Source organism: Felis catus, chromosome C1 (genome assembly GCF_018350175.1).
Source record: "Felis catus isolate Fca126 chromosome C1, F.catus_Fca126_mat1.0, whole genome shotgun sequence".
NCBI lineage: Eukaryota > Metazoa > Chordata > Mammalia > Carnivora > Felidae > Felis > Felis catus.
Genome location: NC_058375.1, coordinates 202,697,519 through 202,716,928, shown reverse-complemented (window position 1 = coordinate 202,716,928; position 19,410 = coordinate 202,697,519). Strand labels below are relative to the sequence as shown.

The 19,410-nt window shown below is 45.0% G+C and overlaps 1 protein-coding gene across 2 annotated transcripts in view; it reads right to left on the bottom strand.

Moving 5' to 3' along the window:
* Positions 1-3,650: 3,650 nt before the first annotated feature.
* The window catches only part of CYP27A1 (cytochrome P450 family 27 subfamily A member 1), a 33,726-nt gene continuing 17,966 nt past the window's right edge, over positions 3,651-19,410 (bottom strand). For both annotated transcript variants that reach the window (XM_003991157.6, XM_006935575.5), the window contains exons 2-9: positions 9,589-9,779; positions 6,341-6,540; positions 6,016-6,213; positions 5,677-5,849; positions 4,706-4,872; positions 4,466-4,547; positions 4,173-4,385; positions 3,651-4,017 (exon numbers count right to left, since the gene is read on the bottom strand). In XM_003991157.6, coding sequence (XP_003991206.1) covers positions 3,898-4,017; positions 4,173-4,385; positions 4,466-4,547; positions 4,706-4,872; positions 5,677-5,849; positions 6,016-6,213; positions 6,341-6,540; positions 9,589-9,779 — 1,344 coding nt within the window. In that variant the 3' untranslated portion in view covers positions 3,651-3,897. The remainder of the gene's footprint in view (positions 4,018-4,172; positions 4,386-4,465; positions 4,548-4,705; positions 4,873-5,676; positions 5,850-6,015; positions 6,214-6,340; positions 6,541-9,588; positions 9,780-19,410) is intronic.

Genomic DNA, 19,410 nt, shown 5'->3' with positions numbered 1-19,410 from the left:
CACTGCATGTGTCTTGAGTTCTCGCCACCTGCCTTGAGGGTCAGGCTTTGGAAATTCCAAAGCCAAGGCCAGGCTTCGGTTATGCCATCCCTCCCCTGTGGCAGTGGACGCTGTCTGCTATCCAGTGGGGAGAGGAGAGGTTAGTATTTCTCAAATATGATCCCACCACATTTACCTCACAGAGCAACAGAGTGGAGACATTTGTGCTTGATGAGTCAGGCAGTAAATGAAGGCATTTTCTCACAGACACTCAGCTTCTGTTTCCGACTTTGCCATAACCCATGGGTCAGTGCTGGTTCTGCTCTGGCCCTGCCTGGGAAGGTCCTGGGCCTTGGGCTCAAGTGGGAGGATGGGGGTGCTTCTCTGGGCCTGTCTCAAGTGACAACCTTGGGGGCCTGGGGGCAGGCTGCCTCCTGCTGCAGCTGACTGTAGGGAATGTGTAGCAGGGTCAGTCCTTTGAGGTGGTGTCCCAGGTTGCTCTGCGTGAGCAGACCGTCAGGTCAGCCCAGGCGTTCGGTGGAAAGGGCAGCCTGAGGAAATCACTCTCTCCCCCTCCTGCTCCCCCGCAAGAGTAGATAGGTCTCCAACCTCCTGGGCCCGCCATTGTGAGGACCCAACAGTTACCCCTTGGGCCCTTCTGCCCAACCCTCAGTTCCTGACAGCCCTCCCGCATCATGGCCGCCAGAAAAGAGGCAAAGGGTTGCCATGGGGACTACTCCCGCCCCAACTCTGAATAAAAGTATGAAGGCCAGCCACTCTGCTGGCTCCTCTGTTCATACCTAGGAACCCGGGGCTGGCCAGATGGTGCAGGCATCATTGCCTCCATGCCCCCGACTCCTGCCCTGACCCCCGAGGCCCCTCCGAGGTTCTGTGACCTCCAGGCCGGACTCTCATCCACCTCTCTCATCATCTCACATCACCTCAGCAGTTATCAACCCTGGCTGTGCCACAGGATCCCCAGGGGAGCTTTATAAGATGGTAATTCCAGGGCTCCGTTCCTAGAGAGATGCTAATTTCCTGACTTGGGGGGTGCGACCAGGGCGACTGTATTTTTTTGTAGAAACTAGAGGCTTGCGATGCATCACACGTGATGGGCACGATAGCTTGCTGAGAAATACAGGCGCCTCATTTCCATAATTAGGAAAATCGTCTGTCGCCCTATGGCATCTATATTATTTGTTATGACCAAGATCTACAAGAAGAGCTGGCTGAAAGCAGGGGCACAAGGTAGAAGATACACGATTTGCTGGCATTCTCGCTAGCCTTACAAACATGTGCAAATACAGAAGAATTCAGCACAGGGTTACGTTATGTCCATCCCCTGACGACAACTGTCAGAATTTGTATTGGACGTGCACCTTACATCTGGAATCACAAATAATGAGCTAGAACTGAACTAATATTAATGAGCCAAGATACATCAAGAGCTAAAACATCTGTAGAACACGAGCATGTAGACAGCCAGAAAATATTGGGTACTCGGTCTATTTTTACTCCTGGGAGTGCTACATAAGTGTTTAAGAAGACAAGCTGATGTCAAGGGGCACCTGCATGGCTCAGCCAGTTAAGCACCTGACTCGATTTCAGCTCAAGTCACGATCTCACGATCCATGAGATCTGTGCTTACGGCATGGAGCCTGCTTGGGATTCATTCCCTCTCTGTCTCTCTCTCTCTGTCTCTCTCTCTCAAAAATAAATAAATAAACATTAAAAGAAGAGGAAGAAGAAGAAGAAGACAAGCTGATTCCTTAAAGTCTTACCCAAAAATATGGATTCTAATTCGATCCAACAAGTTCAAATTAGCTGGAAAGGGAGTAATGAGATGTGCACATTGTTTTCGGTCAAGAGCGTATCTCCTGTGCTGAATTAACGTCCACTTATCCGTAATTATCCTAACTCCTATTGTTCTTTCCTCGCAGTCAGGTCAGGGTGGATAATCGGGGAGCCTCACTGTGACAACACTTCCCTGTGACTTTTGTGGGCAGCTCAGAGTCCTCGAGACCCCAGCCCCCCCGTGGTCTGAAGGAGCAGACTCTGGAAAAGGCAGAAGTTGCTGAGTGACTTGGTGACAGAAATCTCGCACCCCACCCCCTGCCCCGAGCCCAGCCCCCATTCTCTGCATTTATAGGGACCGCTCACAGGTGGATCCCTGCACAGGTGGCAGACAGCTACGCCCTCAGAGTCAGGAATTCCTCCCAGTTCTCTCCAGATCGCTCCATACAGAAAGCTCTGTATCCTCCCCTCTTCTTCCCTCCCCTGCCTACCATCCCAGCTTCTTCTCATTTAACAAACATTTTTTAATCGCCTCCTAGGTGCTAGACACAGAGTTGCTCACTGGGCTCCAAACTGAAAGGAACTTGGTTTGTGCCCTCTGTTGGGTGCACAGCTGGTGGGGGAGACCATGGGGTCTCCAACAAGGTGAACAGGTTGAGCGCTCAGTTCCCTCATGTGGGTGGGGAGGTGGGGAGAGCACAGAGGAAGTGCTTGTGCTCCCCCCAGAGAGGTCAGGGGAGGCTTTTCAAAGGCAGTGACATTTGAGCTGAGCCCTAAGGAAGGGCAAGTTCTATGAAATGACGTGGCAGTTGGTGAAGACACTGATCCAAGAAGAGGGGACACGAAGAACCAAATATTGAGGCCAGAAAGAGCATAACGTGCTCAGGCAAATACAAGGAGTTGGGGTTCAGCTGTGGAAAGGGTGTCTGGGCGGGGAGTGGGGGTTGCGGGCAGGGTGCCAGAGTCTTCTAAGCCATGATAAGGACTTTGGACTTTGCTTCATGCCTGAGGGAAGCCTCTGAAGGATTTTAATAAGGGCAATGATATGACTTTCTTTATCCTCACAAACAGAAGAAATTTGATTTTAGTTTTCTATGACCCAGCAGGAATTTACAACTGGGGCTGGGCCTCATTGCCTTCTCCAGCCCCCGGTACTCCCGAGTCTCCGTGCCAACCTGCTTTCCCTCTGGTTGGCTTCCTGCACCGAAGAGGCTGGAAAACTAAAAACTACCCTCCCCGTGTTCTCTTGCAGCTCGAGCTCCAGCCTCTCGGTTGTATGTGAGGCACACGGAAGGTGGGAGCGAGGCGGCGGTCATGGGGGCCAGGAGTGGGGGCGGCGAGGCTACTGCCCGCCTCCCCATCCCCCACCCACCCCCACCAGCCCTGACCTGGGAGACGCGGAGTAGCATAGGGCCCGCAGTTGTAGCGATAGCTTCCCAGCACTCGTCCTCCCGAGGGCGGCCAGTGTGACGCATCCCAGGCTGAGTGCCCCAGGGCCGTCCCAGGAGTCATTCCTGGAGATCCAGCCTAGCACGCCTTCATCCATGTTTGTGGCACCTCATTACCCCTATCAAAGCACTTCTGTTCAAAAGACGGTGCCCCTCTTGGTGCCCGGAGGATTGTTCTGCAGATCCTTCTCGGGCAGGGCCTTGGCCAACAGCGCGTGAAGCCAAGGCCTCTGTGCGAGGTCCAGGAAAACACAGGTGTTCTCATTTTCCATGGAGGGAGATGGCTCCACCTCCCACAACATCCTTAAGTGGGGACACGGTGTTCCCCACACACAGAAAGGGGGTCAGATGCTGGGTCATCAAAAAGAATGACAAAGGTCTCCAATTATCAATAAAAGTCCCTTTATTCTATATTTTTTCCAAAGATAACCATGTGACTGCCGGCGGGGGGTGGGGGGAGGGCGGGGGGGAGAAGTGGCCTTTTATCTGAGAAGGAAACGTTCAAAATTATAAAAGTGGCCAAAGCTCAGGGTTCTACAGAAAGTACACTGTCTTGGACCGCTGGCGTCTGGGAGCCTCTCGTCTGAGACCCAGCAGTGGCCAGAAATTACTGTGCCAGAGAGAGAGAGAGAGAGAGAGAGAGAAGGGGGCTGCTCCAGGAAGGCCCGGGCCCAGCTCAGCACTGTCTCTGCAGGAAACGCAGGCCCACCTTCTTATTGGGAACCAGGACGATGCGGGCCACGCTCCTCACCTCCCCGGTCTCAGGGGCCAGGACCACCTCATACTGCTGGATCAGCTGGGAGGTAAAACACACATGGGCCTTAGGATCCGCGATCTCCGTCCCCTGCCCTCCGCTACACGCTCCCTCCCTGTGCTGCCCTTCCGCTCCTCCCCACGGCCTCCATCAGCCCTCCCTGGCCCACTCGGCCCTCCAGCCTCTCCCCTACTCACCCTTGACAGCAGCAGCTGCATCTCCAGTTCCGCAATCCTGCGACCCAGGCAAGCCCGGACTCCATAGCCAAAGGGCACAGAGCCAAATGGATGCTGGACCCCAGGGGTAGCAGGCTGGCTCTTCTTCAGCCAGCGGTAGGGCCAGAAGCTCTCTGGCTCAGGGAAGATGTCAGGGTCACGGGACACCACATAGTGACAGAACACAAACTGGGTCTGCGGAGCGAGAAAGGGCAGCCCATCAGCTTAAGGCCGCAGGGCAGCCCTGGGAGCCCCAGCTCTTCAGCCCCACTCACGTTCTTGGGGAAGAGGAAGCCACCGACTTCAATCTCCTTTTCCGTGATGACCCGGGAGTTCGTGGGGACCACGGGGTAAAGGCTGCAGGGAAAAGAAAGCACAGGTTCGCCTCTGGTGCCCCAGGCCCTTCTTCCCATCTCACCCCTGGCCCTAGCGCCAGCCCAGCAGCCCCCACTTCCGACTCCTGTCTCTGAGTCCTCCTCTGCACAGACCCTGTGCTCCTGGGAACCGCAACCTACCGCAGGGTCTCCTTAAGCACAGCTTTGAGCAGGGGCATGTGTGCTAAGTCCTTGTACTTGGGCACGTGCCCGGGGGGTACCACGCCCACCACTTCCTTATGCAAGGCAGCCTGGATCTCTGGGTTCTTTGAAAGATGGTACAGGGCCCACGTCATTGTGTTGGATGTCTGGGAGGCAGAGGGAGAGATAAAGTGAGGAGGGATTTCTAGGAAAAAGGCTAGTTAGGTAGTGGGGGGAGTGTGAGTGAGCGTGCGCGGAAAAATGAATTTGCCGCGAGCATGGCAGAAACAGACACAGGGGCTCATGGGGACCCTCCATGTGACTCCACGGCAGGATGAGGACCCATATGATGGAGACTCACGTTCTAACAACAAGGAAACCGTAACAGAGGGCAACCCCACGTGACAAAAGGAATGCAGAGTCTGACCAAGAAGGCGCTTGTGGTCGAGCTCTCTGCTTAAATTGCATCTCAAATAGATGTGAGATGTGACTTCCTAGCTGGCCAAGAGAGGCTCCAGGAGGCGATGGGATCCCTCTTACAAAAGAACCATTCCCAGAGCGCCTGGATCGCTCAGTCGAGTTGGGCGTCCGACTCTTGATTTCTGCTCAGGTTATGATCCCAGAGTTGCGGGATCAAGCCCCACATCAGGCTCTGTGCTGTGTGTGGAGTCTGCTTAAGATTCTCTCTCTCTCTCTGTCTCTCTCTCTCTCCCTCTCCACTGCTCACATGCAGGCTCTCTCTCTCTCAAATAAAAATAATAAGTAAAAAACAAACGAAAAAGAACCATTTCCTGCCCACCTCTGCCGGGTTGAAGGACCTCCCTGTTTTCCTTCTAGCTCTACATCTGTGACACAGAAAGAGAAGCAGGTACCTGGAGGAACGAAGGTCAGGCTCAGATGAGGGTAATGGGGAATTGGTTCAGGACAGGAGCTGGGAGCCCCCGGTCTCCTTGCTGGCCCCCCTCACGCACCGTGTCTACGCCAGCCAGGAGCAGCTCGGGCAGGCTGCCCATGACCTCATGAGCACTGAGCTGTCCTCTGGTGAGCAGGAAGTGCAGGTAGCCAGATATCTGCACTTCATCTGGCCCACTTTTCTGCAGCTGGGTCTCTATCTCCTTGAGTTTCTGATCAATCAGCTTCTTCCCTACAGAGACAATGGAGAACAGAGGAGGACAAGGTCAAAAGCCATGATCTCCCAGGACCAAGAGCCACTCTGACGGCTGGAAGCATGAGGTAGGGAGTCCTGGGACAGACTGCTGATGCACAGACCCTGGAACCCACCCCACAACCTCCCTCCCTGGCCTCCTCACCGAAAGAGAAGATGGTGTTCCAGCCATCCAGATATCGCTTCCAGAAAGGCAGCAAGGAACGGCTCCACTTGGGGAGGAAGGTGACATAGAGTGAGTTCTGGAACATGAGCCCAACAGATCTGACGAAGGCCACGGTGTCCTGGGGGATGGGTCGCTCCAGGCAGCCAATACGTTTCTCAAACAGGATGTAGCAAATAGCTGGCAGTGCACAAAGGCCATCACAAGAGGTGGTGTCATGGCACCCAGAATCCAGGGGGCTTGAGGAGAGGGAACACGACCTGCCTCTGGCCCCTGCCCGCCCCAGCCCCTGTCCCCACAAGGGTACCTTCCAAGGCAAAGTAGTAGAAATGGTGAGCCATGTCAGACACGTGGTCCCCTGAGGCACTCTCTGCCAAAAGATGGTTCAGGTGGGCCAGGAAGTCGTCAATCACCTCATTCAGAGCATCGGTGTAGAGCGCAGCCTCACTGGGCTTCAGCATCCGCTGGTTCAGAGCTTGGCGTAGCTGGTACCAGTGGTGTCCTTCCCTGTGGAGGATGGAGGAACCGCACACTTGTAAGCAGCTGATGGAGGTTAGATTAGATGGGGTCTTCCCCCTGCCCCGAGACCTCAACAGGGTCTAGGAAAATCTCAGACTCCTAGACTTAGAATTACAGAATCACCGAATTTCAAATGACAGAATCTTGGAATCACAAAACTTCAGAATCTCATTATACCATCGTGGGAGTAGTCAAGATGGGCATCTGGAACCAGACTCCCTGGGGTCAAGTCACAGGTCTGATGATTACTGGATGAGTGACCTTAGGCAGGTGACTTAACACCTCTGTGCCTCAGTTTCCCCTTCCATAAAAAGGGAATAATAAGCGTGCCTATCTTAGTAGGGTTGTTTGGACAACTACAGTGCTTAGATCAGAGCCTGGCACATGGCGAATGCTTAAGGAATGTCGACTCTGATTATCTTAGGATGCTACAACTCCAGAATCTTCTGTATGTGAAATGAGGAGGAACTCCGATGGTTCCAGTCCTCTGTGTGGCAGATGAGGAAGAAAGGAGGAACAAATGAGGGTTCCTGGGATGCTCAGATTCTGGACCTTCATGCTCTGCTTGACTTAGTGGGTCTAAGGAATAGGGAGACCCACCAGCGGGTACCCCAGCCCCTCCTGCTACAGGCATCCAGTAGGGGGTTGTGTCCCCATCCTGGTTAGACAGGGATGCTCACGAGGGTGGGACCATGCTTCCCACAGCGGGGCTTCATGCTCAGGAACTGTCCCCACCCGCAGCTGTTCCCCAAATCTGTTACCTCTCCTAAGAAAGCTGGGTATGGGCCAAGTTTTTAAAAGCTAGTTGCAGAGTAATAAGTACAATATGGTCCAATTTTACGAGGAGGAAAGGAAATCCTAAATATCCGTATGTGTATCCACATGTTTCCACATAGAGTAGAGAGGAAGGACCCACCAAACTGTCAGGATTACTTGGAAGAATGGGATGGGAGTGGGAGGTAGGCAGACAATATTTCATCATTGGAAATCTTACAGTAAGTATTACTTTTGAATTTTAAAAACCAATATGGTATTTAAAAAGATAGACGCTAAAAAGGCTTATGGCAAGAATCGGGGTTTATTTTTTTAATTTTAAAAAATTATTTATTAAAATGAACCTGAAACCCCAGGAGTTTTCTTTATTATGTTGGGAAACCCTGCAAAAAGACCAACTAAAAGTGTTGCTGACAAAGAAATGAAAGCCAGAGTAGGCTCATGTATTGGAACTTCAGGCTGTAGGGTTTCTCTGAGAGTAAAAAATTCTCCCAATAGTAGCGACCAGATTTGCGGAACTTAAATGAGAACATTTTTGCGGTTGTTAAAATATTTCTTGGGAAGACAATGTTTCATAGAATGAGATGTAAAATATATATATATTTATGAACTTATGCACACATATACGCTAAAACAAAAAAGAACTTATCATTGGTTAGTAAAATAGCTTTAAAATACATGTATATGGTACAATATAACTAGGAAACTGGCTTTAGAGTAAAAAATTAAAAACAGGTGACAAAGGGGTGCACATAACATCCGGCTCCAATTCTAGATCCTGAGCCACCAATTCCAGTGGTGGCCTGACCTGGCGAAAACCTAAGACCCAAATCTTGCCCTCGGGGTCAGACATCAAGTTAAAGAGCTCTTGAAACATAGGCATTCTCTGTTCTCTTCCCAGAACTTCGAGCAAAGGGCTCAGTAATTGTTGGAAGTTCTAAAACTGTCTACCTGTGAAGGAACCAGGAAAAAGGGGTGGAAAAAAACCACATGTGATGGGAGAATGGACGTATGGGCATCAAAGGCAGATGAAATGCACCCTCTCACCAGTTCGCTTCCTTTCCAAAAGTATCAAGGCATTAATTTCTTGAATTCCAGAATCGGAGAGATCTCGTTCGCCAGTGGCAAGCGATGTAAAACCTCTCTAGGCTTCGGTTTCTTCATCTGTAAAATGGGGATTATAATACTATCTACTTCATGGGCTTGTTGTGAGGATAAGGTGAGATAATAAACGTAAAGAGACTAGCCTGATACCTGGCACGTCACAAACACATAGTTAGCTACTATCCTTGGTGACATTACCACAACCACCGCCAGGATCAACTCTCGTCTCTCAAGAAATGTCGAAAGCATGAGATGTCAAGCAACTAGGGAAAATAAAAGTCGTTCATTACTTTGGAGCTCTGTTAACATACCATAGCAAAAAGAAACCTGTCACAGGGTGAAAGAGGTGATGGGGATTAAAGACTACATTTATCATGGTGAGCACTGAGTAACGTATAGAATTGTAGAAGCACTATTTGTACCCCTGAAACTAATATAACACTGTATGTTAACTGTACTGGAATTAAAATGAAAAACGATTTTAAAAAACCCTGTAATATACCCAGTTACAACCTGTGACACTGGGAATGGTTCATCGCCAATGATTCTCGATTGTTTACTTCAATTGGCATATGCGTATGTAACATATTCAGCCCGTCCTCGAATTTGTCACTGCCAAAATAATCTTAACTTTTCTGGGTGTAACTTCAAGGCTGAAACCCACATCTGTTTCTACGCATGGAGAGCACCTGTGAAAGTTATATGCAACAACAAACCTATAATACATAATTTAGGAAATATTTTTAAAGTCAAATTCAGCCTTCCTAATTAATATGGTGACAATGTTTTTTCAACTACACATAGATTATGGTTCACGTTGCGATATCTTCAACCATAATGTAGAATAATGGGGCTGGAAAGGTCCTAGAGAGAGCTTGGAGGCATTCTACTCCAAACTTCCCATTTTACATATGAGAAACATACGGCCAAGGAAGGAGAAATTATTCATTTGTCCAAAGTCATAAAATACATTAGTGGAAAAGACAATGAATGGCCGCTGGGCTTCAGCTCATCCCAACCAGCTTTCTAGACTGAGTATCAGGCTCAGAGGATGAAGGGAGAGCCTACCCTGCCCATCATCCCGTGGCTTCCCAATGCCATTGCCCTTGGGCCTGGCCCTCTGAGGCCTTGTACCAGTCCCTTTAGGCCCCAGCTCACGTGGTGAAGGGCCCATAAGCCAGGCCCTGTTGGTCCCGGTGCTCCTTCCATAGTTCCATGTCGTTCCGTACTGGGTACTTGCTCTCTTGCCGCATCACTTGCTCCAGGAGTGGGGCACTGGCCAGGTTCACATGCATCTGAGGCCCTAGGCGGGTTACCCACATTGGACCATACTTGGTCTTGTTCAGCATCTGTGGGGGTCAATGAAAGCTGAATAACCATGGCCCATCCAGGTAGGCATTTACTAGAGAGGAGATGGGATGGGGGAGTATCTGATAATCACACCAGAGCAAGTGGGATGGGCGAAAGCAAATTTTAAAGGAGGTAGGCACTAGGATGGCCTGTGGTTCTGAAAGAACACTGGAAAAAAAATGAGCACACAGGAGTTAGAATATTCAGAGCAATGAGTATCTGGCAGAACTGGGAGAATTGAGGTCCTTGGAGAAGCGAGATTTTAGAAACATGGGATGTGGTAAACGGGGGTATGTTTTGAGGTATAAACATATGGGGTCCAAGGTTTTAGAGAAACTGAACCCTTTAGTGAGGTATAATAGAATACCTACGGCTTCTGGCTTCTTCAAAGAAGCATTTAAATCTACTGCAGCTTGCTTTCAATGAGATAAAGATAAATAGCTCATGTATTCAGTGAGAAAAAAGAAACACAATAGAAACTCCAGGAAAAACAAGAAGCTGAGAAAGCAAGTCAAGGTTAAAATATGAAGGTATGTGGTATGAATTTATTTTTAACAAAAAAGTTTTTAGCTGCTCAGTAAAATAATGATCAACTATTTTATCTTAGAATTTCTAAAGCACTTGACAATCGGTACCCATTGCATCTGTGAAACTGGCATTGGTGTAATGTTTTTATAGGTGCTGGAAATGAGGGGGAAAATAAGTATACTTTGAGTTTTGGAGGTAAAACTTAAAAAGAATCCACAAACACTGACACTAAATTTACTGGCTAAGTTAACACCCACAAACTTAAAGAATTTGAAACATAGTGGTTTCTTACTGTGTTTTACTATTGATGTTAAAAACTAGGGGCGCCTGGGTGGCGCAGTCGGTTAAGCGTCCGACTTCAGCCAGGTCACGATCTCGCGGTCTGTGAGTTCGAGCCCCGCGTCGGGCTCTGGGTTGATGGCTCAGAGCCTGGAGCCTGTTTCCGATTCTGTGTCTCCCTCTCTCTCTGCCCCTCCCCCGTTCATGCTCTGTCTCTCTCTGTCCCAAAAATAAATAAACGTTGAAAAAAAAAATTAAAAAAAAAAACTAGATTCTCCTAGGACCAATGCGACCTAATTGCCCTCAATATATTACCCAGTTGCCCAGAATCCACCCCGAACTAACAGCCGATTCTGTCAGTTCCTAGGAATACAGCCTTGACAACCCCCCCGACATCTATTTAGTTTTGTTTCCACTTTCACCTCCCAATAATGCCTACCAGCGTGGTATGATTTTGAACAGATGATTGTGTGTAAACTACAGGGATTCCTGGAGAGAAACAGGCATATTTGTACATTGCTGGTGGGAGTCTAAAATTACACAAACCTACATGGAGGACAATTTGCTAACATTTATAGAAATTACAAATACATTTATAAACAAAGTATGGGAAGTCTACAAATGGAATACTATGTCACCTTAAAAAAGGATGAATCAGCTCCTTGTGTAGTAATATGAAAAGCTGGATTGTAATACAGAAATATACATAACCAAAGTAGATTGTTAAATGGAAAAGAAATATACATAACCAAAGTAGATTGTTAAATGGAAAAGAAATATACATAACCAAAGTAGATTGTTAAATGGAAAAGTATGATATCTTCTGTCTAAGAAAGGGGGGCTAAATTAGAATATACAGCATTTGCACTTGCTTTTATAAAGAAATATTGGGTCATATCAGAAACTAATTAAAGTGACTACCGATGGGGCAGGTGGAGGGGACAGCAGTGAGAGGCAAGATTGCACAATGTATATCCTGTCATATCGTTTTGAGCTTTGAACTATGAGAATGAATTCAAAATTTTGATTTTGTTTTTATTTTAGAGAGAGAAAGAAAGCGTGAGTGGGGGAGAGAGGCAGAAGGAGAGAGAGAATCTTGAGCAGGCTCCACAGTGTGGGGCCTGACTCAGGGCTCAAACACATGACTCTGGTATCATGACCTGAGCCAAAATCAAGAGTTGGACACTCAACCAACTGAGCCACCCAGGTACCCTATAAATTCAAGTATTTTTAATCTAAAGGGAAAAAAAGAAAGTGTCTTGCAAAACAATGAGTCATCTGCCACTGATCAGGTAATTCCAGAAAGTGGGAAAGGCTGATCAAACCTCTCAATTCATGTATATACTCCTTAGATTTATAAGGTTCCATTTTGTAAAAGTACTTATATGTCTGTTTTTCTCTACTGAATTCTTTAGGAGAATTATCTTAAACGTAAGTTTTAATTTGTGATTCCAGTTGGTTTATTTAAGATATTAATGACAGGGGTGCCTGGGTGGCTCAGTCGGTTAAGCATCCAATTCTTGATCTTGGCTCAGGTCATGATCTCATGGTTCGTGAGATCGAGCCCTGTGACGGGGCTCTGCACTGACAGCACGGAGACTGCTTGGGATTCTCACTCTCCCTCTTTCTCTGCCCTTCCCCCACTTGTGCACACACTTTCTCTCTCTCTGTCAAAAATAAACTTAAAAAAAAGATATTAATCACATAATAATAATGATAATAATAGTAAATATTTCCACAGAGCTTAGCATAAAACAGACGCTATTCCAAACACTTACGTTAGAAATTCAGTCCTCAATACCGCTGTATGAGGGGGGTGTAACATTACCACAATTTCATAAAAGAGGAAACTTAGGCCCAAAGAGGTTGCCCAAGGTCACTTTACTGGGAAGTAGAAGAGTCTGAATTCAAACTCAGACCACCTAGATGGTTCTCAACCACTTGCTCCATCGAACTACAAACAAACTTAGGTCCTTTAAAAATACATACTATTGGAGCACCTGGGTGGCGCAGTCAGTTAAGCGTTAGATTTTGGCTCAGGTCATGATTTCATAGTTTGTGGGTTCGAGACCTGTGTGCTGACAGCTCAGAGCCTGGCACCTACTTCGGATTCTGTGTCTCCCTCTCTCTCTGCTGCTCCACCTGTGCGCTCTCTCTCTCTCTCTCTCTCTCTCTCTCTCTCTCTCAAAAATAAATAAATAAATAGATAGATAGATAAATAAATAAATAACAAATAAACAAACATTAAAAATTTTTAATAAAAAAATAAGTAAAAATATATACTATTTAAAACCAACGTAACTATGCAATAAACCAGGGTTCCTCACAGCACTATTGACATTTGGGGCTGGATGATTCTTTGTTGTGGTGGACTGTCCTGTGCATTTTAGGATGTTTAGCAGTATCCTTGGCTTTCACCCACTAGCATCTCCCTGCCCTCAAAGCTGTAACAACCAAAAACACCTCCAGACATGGCCAAAATGTCCCCAGGGAGGCAAAATCATCCCAGGTCGAGAACCTCCACAATAACCCCAACCTTTTTGTTGTTGTTGTTTTGTAACCCCAACCTTTTTTTTTTTTTTAACGTTTATTTATTTTTGAGACAGAGAGAGACAGAGCATGAACGGGGGAGGGGCAGAGCGAGAGGGAGACACAGAATCGGAAGCAGGCTCCAGGCTCTGAGCCATCAGCCCAGAGCCCGACGTGGGGCTCGAACTCACGGACCGTGAGATCGTGACCTGAGCTGAAGTCGGACGCTTAACCGACTGCGCCACCCAGGCATCCCAACCCCAACCTTTTAATATGAGTCTTAATGCTTTAATTTTAGAGGACTCTTCTTAAGAAACAATACCTCATTTTGAAGAAATACTTATCTACAGTTTGGGTTTTTTCTCTTTGTGTTAAGTTCAAATACAATTACATGTTACAGTTTTATAAAAATGCAAATAGAGGTGGGGCGCCTGGATGGCTCAGTCAGTTAAGCATCCAACTCTTAGTTTTGGCTCAGGTCATGATCTCCCCAGTTTTTGAGTTCAAGCCCCACATCGGCTCTGCAGCCTGTCTGGGATTTTCTCTCTCTCCCTCTTTCTTTGTCCTTCCTCTGTGCTCTTTCTCTCTCTCTCTCTCAAAATAAATAAATAAATAAATAAATAAATAAATAAATAAATAAACATTTTTTAAAAATGCAGATACTGGTAATCTCTGAGTCATGGTTTATAGATAGGTTACTTTCTTCTTTATACTGTGATTTTTTTTTTTTCAGATTTTCTACCATGATCTTAGAATCAGAAAAAAAAAAAAAAAAGTCATGTTTTAAAAGACTAGATCAACAACCATTTACTTGGGGACCAGCTTCTTCTCTGGAATCCAAAGCCTCTGGCACCTCTTCCTGGCTGTCAGCTTGGAAGTTTCTGAGGCATTTCCCCCTTTGCATAGGCCATGCTTTCTTTCCTCTTCCTTCATATTCCTCTTCTCAGTTTACTCAGTGGAACTGAACAAGGATCTATTTATGTAGGAACTTATTTTAGAAAGACACCATAATACTTGCTGAAAGAGTGTGCTATGTCTGTGAACCTACCATTAGGCCGTAACCTGAGCCAGTTAGAGAGCCCCAACGTTCTCAGATAGATCCTGTCCAAGTGCCACTTTGCAGAACAGAGTCCCCTAGGGATCATCTTCCAGGATGAATGGGAGGGGTAGCTTCCACCAAGTGAGACTCCAAAGGGGGAGAGTGATGAATTCACTCAACATTTATTTATTGAGCTCATATCCTGTTCCTCCTACACTTATCTAGGGCCTGGGGATACAGCTGTGTGCACAGCAGGAATAGCTACCCTTAGAGAGTTTACATCTCAGTGTATGAGCCACACAGTTGAGAATTTGATTACATATGCTTATAAGTTGCTCCCTAGTTAAGTCTTGTCTCTTCAACTAGATTGAAAATCTTCTAGGTCAGGAATGATGTCATACTTCTTATAATTGCAGTCTTCTTTTTTTTTTTTTTAACATTTATTCATTTTTGAAAAGCAGAGAGAGACAGAGCATAAACGGGGGAGGGCTAGAGAGAGAGGGAGACACAGAATCTGAAACAGGCTCCAGGCTCTGAGCTGTCAGCACAGAGCCTGGAGCGGGGCTCGAACTCACAGACCGTGAGATTGTGACCTGAGCTGAAGTCAGCCGCTTAACAGACTGAGCCACCCAGGCGCCCCCATACTTCTTAACTACCTCCCATGTTGCCTTGACATACCACTACAAACATTTTAGACAATATTTAGCAGATGTCAATGAATCAGGTGGGGAAAAAAGTTGCAGACAACACGAAGAATATGAGAGACAAACAGTGACAGACAGAAGCGAGGCAGAGAAAGAGATTCACAAGAAACCAGTAACAGTGGCTCCAAAGGAGTGGGAATTAGTTGTAAAAGCCTGGAAAAATAATCCAAAAAGGAAATTAAGAAAATAATCCCATTTAGAATTGTATCTGTTTTGGACTGAATGTTTGTGTTTCCTCAAAATTCATACGAAGCCCTAGTCCCCCAGTGTGGCTGTATTTAGAGATGGGGCCTTTAAGGAAGTAAGACTAAATGAGTAATTAAGATTAAATAAGAGTGAGTCCCTGATCCAATAGGATTAGTGTCCTCATAAGAAGAGACATCAGAGAGCATTCTCTCTCTCTCTCTCTGCAAGTACACACCAAGAAAAGGCCATGCGAGGACACAGGGAAAAGGTGGCTGTCAACAAGCCAGGAAGAAAGCTGTCACCAGAAATCAACCTACCGGCACCCTGATCTCAGATTTCCAGCCTCCAGAAGTTAAAGACAATAAATTTATATTGTTTAAGACAGCCAGTCTGTCATATTTTGTTACAGCAGCCAGAGAAAACTAATACAAGCATCCAAAAGAATAGAATACTCAAAAATAAATTTAGCCAAGGAAGTGAAACACTTGTACATTGAAAACTACAAAACATTGCTGAAGGAAACCAAAGAACTAAATAAATGGAAAGATAGCCCATGTTCATGGATATGGAGACTTAATATTGTTAAGATGGCAGTAATCCCCAAAGTGGTCTACAGATGCAATCCAATCTTCACCAAAATGCCAATGACCTTTTCTACAGAAATGGAAAGAATCAATCCTCAAATTCATATGGAACTGCAAAAGGCCCTGAATAGCCAAAAATATTGAAAAAGAAAAACAAAGTTGGAAGAGTTATACTTCCTAATTTTGAAACTTACTACAAAACTACAATAATCAAAACACTGTGGCAGTAGCATAAGGATACATACATATATAGGCCAATGAACAAGAATTGAGAGTCCACCATCTATGGTGAATTGATTTTTGTAAAGAGTGCCAAGACCATTCAATGTGGGGAAAGAACAGTCTCATCAACAAATGATGCTGGAACGACTAGATAACCAAGTGCAAAAGAATTATGTTGGACTCCTACCTCATTCCATATACAAAAATTAACTCAAAATGGATCAGCAACCTAAATACAAGACCTAAAACCATAAAACTCTTAGAACAAAACATAGAGGCAAATCTTCATGACCTTGGATTTGGCAATGGATTCTTAAATTTGACACTAAAAGCATGAACAATAAAAGAAAAAATAGATAAATAAGACTTCATAAAAAATTTAAAATCTTTTACATCATAGGATATTACCAAGAATGTGAAAAGACAATCTATAGAATGGGAGAAAATATTTGCAAATCATACATCTGATGAGAGTTTAATATCCAGAATATACAAGAGGTCTTAAAGAACTCAACAACAAGAAGGCAGCTCAGTTTTAAAATGGTCAAAGGACTTAACATTTCTCCAAAGGAGAATACAAGTGGCCAATAAGCACATGAAAAGATGTTCAACATCATTGGTCATCAAGGAAATGCAAATCAACACCACAATAAGATACCATTTCATACCCAGTAGGATGGCCTTAATCCAAAAAACAGAAAATAACAAGTTGTTGGTAAGCATGTGGAGAAACTGAAAACCTTGTACATTGCTGATGGAATTATAAAAATAGTACAGATGCTACAGAAAACCATTTGGCAGGTCCCCAAAAAATTAAACACTGAATTACCATATGATTCAGCAATTCCACTACTAAGTGTATGCCCAAGAGAAATGAAAACATGCCACACAGAAACTTTTACACCAATATTTATAGCAGCATTATTCATAATAACTGAAAGGTGCAAACAACCCAAATGTCATCAATTGATGAACAGATAAGCAAATTGTGGTCTACACATGAAATGGAATATTATTCATCCATAAAAAGGAACAAAGTATGATACATGCTATAACTTGGATGAACCTTAAAAACATGTGCTAAGTCAAAGAAGCCAGACACAAAAGGTCATATACTGTATGGTCCTTTTTATATGATTTATCTGGGTAGGCAAATCCATAGAGACAGAAAGCAGATTAACAATTACTGAGGGGCAGCAGGACAGAGCAAAAAGGAGAGATTAACTGGTGACAGGGTATTTTTCTAGGGTATTGAAAAAGTTTTGAAATTAGAATTAGTGATTTCATAACATTCAAAATACACTAAATGCCACTGAATGGTACACTTTAAAATGATGAATTGTATTATGTGAATTCCCTCCCTCCACCAAAAAAAAAAAAAAAAAAAAAAAAAAAAAGCCTAGAAGTTTCTGGTATTTAAAACCTCCAGAGCCTCAGTGAGAACCTGATGTGAACAAAAAATAGCCCCTCAGAAAAGAAAGAACGGAAAGAGGCTGAGGAATGTCTACTTGAGTCAATTCTTTGGTTCCAAAATTTTTCTCAACTGTAGATCAAGGAGGAAAGAGAACCAGACCAACCTTTCCTTTCCACTGTTAACTCCTAACCCAGGACTAAGGATCAAGCTTTGAGGGGTATTTGCTGGTCTGTTTAACTGTTCAGGGAAGAACACAGGGGCAGTCTCTGAGAATGCCCTCTGTTATGCAAAACTACTGTGTTTACAACTTTCTTAGAGGGCAATTTGGCAGGCAATACATGTCAAAGCCCAGAACAAAATCTTTTACCCAATAATTCCATTTTAGGGGTTTATTCTAAAGATGGGCATGATATTTAGTGATATATATATCAAAGCTTTTACACATAAAAAAATCTAAATATATAACAATAAAGTTCAGCAAATTCTGGTGAAGCCATACAAAAGAACACTAGTCAGCCATTTAAAACTGCTATAGGTGTACTTGTTGATATAGAAAGGTATGCATATTTATTAATTAATTTATTTTCAAATACTTGAGTGGTTTTTTGTTTAATGTTTATTTATTTTTGAGAGAGACAGAGAGGCAGAGCTCAAGCAGGGGAGGGGCAGAGGGAGAGGGAGACACAGAATCTGAAGCAGGCTCCAGGTTCTGAGCTGTCAGCACTGAGCCCGACGCGGAGCTCGAACTCATGAACCACGAGATCATGACCTGAACAGAAGTTAGATGCTTAACTGACTGAGCCACCCGGGGAACCCCCATTTGTTTATTTTTTTAAGTTTATTTATTTATTTTATTTTTGAGAGAGAGAGAGAGAGAGAGAGAGAGAAGTTGGTTCTCATGAACTGTGAGATCATGACCTGAGCCAAAATCAGGAGTCGGACACTTAACTGACTGAGCCACCCAGGGACCCCAAAAGGTATGCACATTTATTTTTAATAAAGGGCAGCTACAAAAGAGTATATGGTATAGTTTCATTAAAAAAATATATATACACACATATATATGCATATATATACGTATACATACATACATACATACATACATACATACATACATACACTGATGACACATGGAGGAAAATGTAGAAACCTATTCACCAAGGATTAGCAAACAAGGATAATGCTTACTTACCACTAAGATTATGTGTGTATTTATGTACTTGTTTCACAAATGTTTATGAAGCACCTATGTGTACAAGGCACTGTGATATGTGCAGGGTTTGGGAATTATGGGAGATTTGGATTTTCTTCTTTTTGTGTCTGTATACTTTCTGATTTCTCTACAACAAACACATATTTATATATGCAGAATAATGTTTAATATTCTGCAAATTACTTCAGCCACACTGAAATGACATTTTCTCTTACAGGTGGTACGTAGTCAAAAACCATTAGCACATAACTCATATTTATGTGATTTTTCCAAAAAACAAGAGAAATTTTTGCAGGAAAAAAGTGTCTGTTCATTGTCATGTGTTTTTATCTCATCCACAGCTGGCAGTATCAGTTGAAGGGTCAGGGACTGCTTGGCAGGAGATTTTGTTCTAGTTCCAGCCCCAACACTAATGGGCTTTGTCACTTTGTTGGGGGATAGCTCCACCATGGCACCCTCCCGACTGTGAGACTCTGCCTGTACTCATATACATGGAGGCTTGAACCCAGTCTTCTCTGAGTCTTCAGAGTTCAATGCCCTGTGACACCACCCACCCCAGGACACGAGAGGACAGAAATCCTACAAGGAGCCACCACAAAGCTACCCAGCACTTGACTCCCTGTGTCCCCTAGGAGGCTGTCAGGAGACCAACAGATTCTCCTCTGGGTTTAGATGAGGTGTGTGCTTTCTGCCCTATCCCCCTCAGAAAAGAGCTGCAGAATATAAAACCACCTAGCTGCAGTCTAGAAGGGGCACCTCAACATATCCCACAACTCACACTGCAATCATCCGGCCCCTTTTGTTTTGGGGCTGTCCTTTTGCATGTGTGGGACAGGGACCTCAGCGAGCTGGCACCTTTGGCTGATTCTTCTTTTCACTGTATCTCTCTCTCCCTTTTTTTTTTTTTTTAATGTTTATTTTAGAGAGAGAGA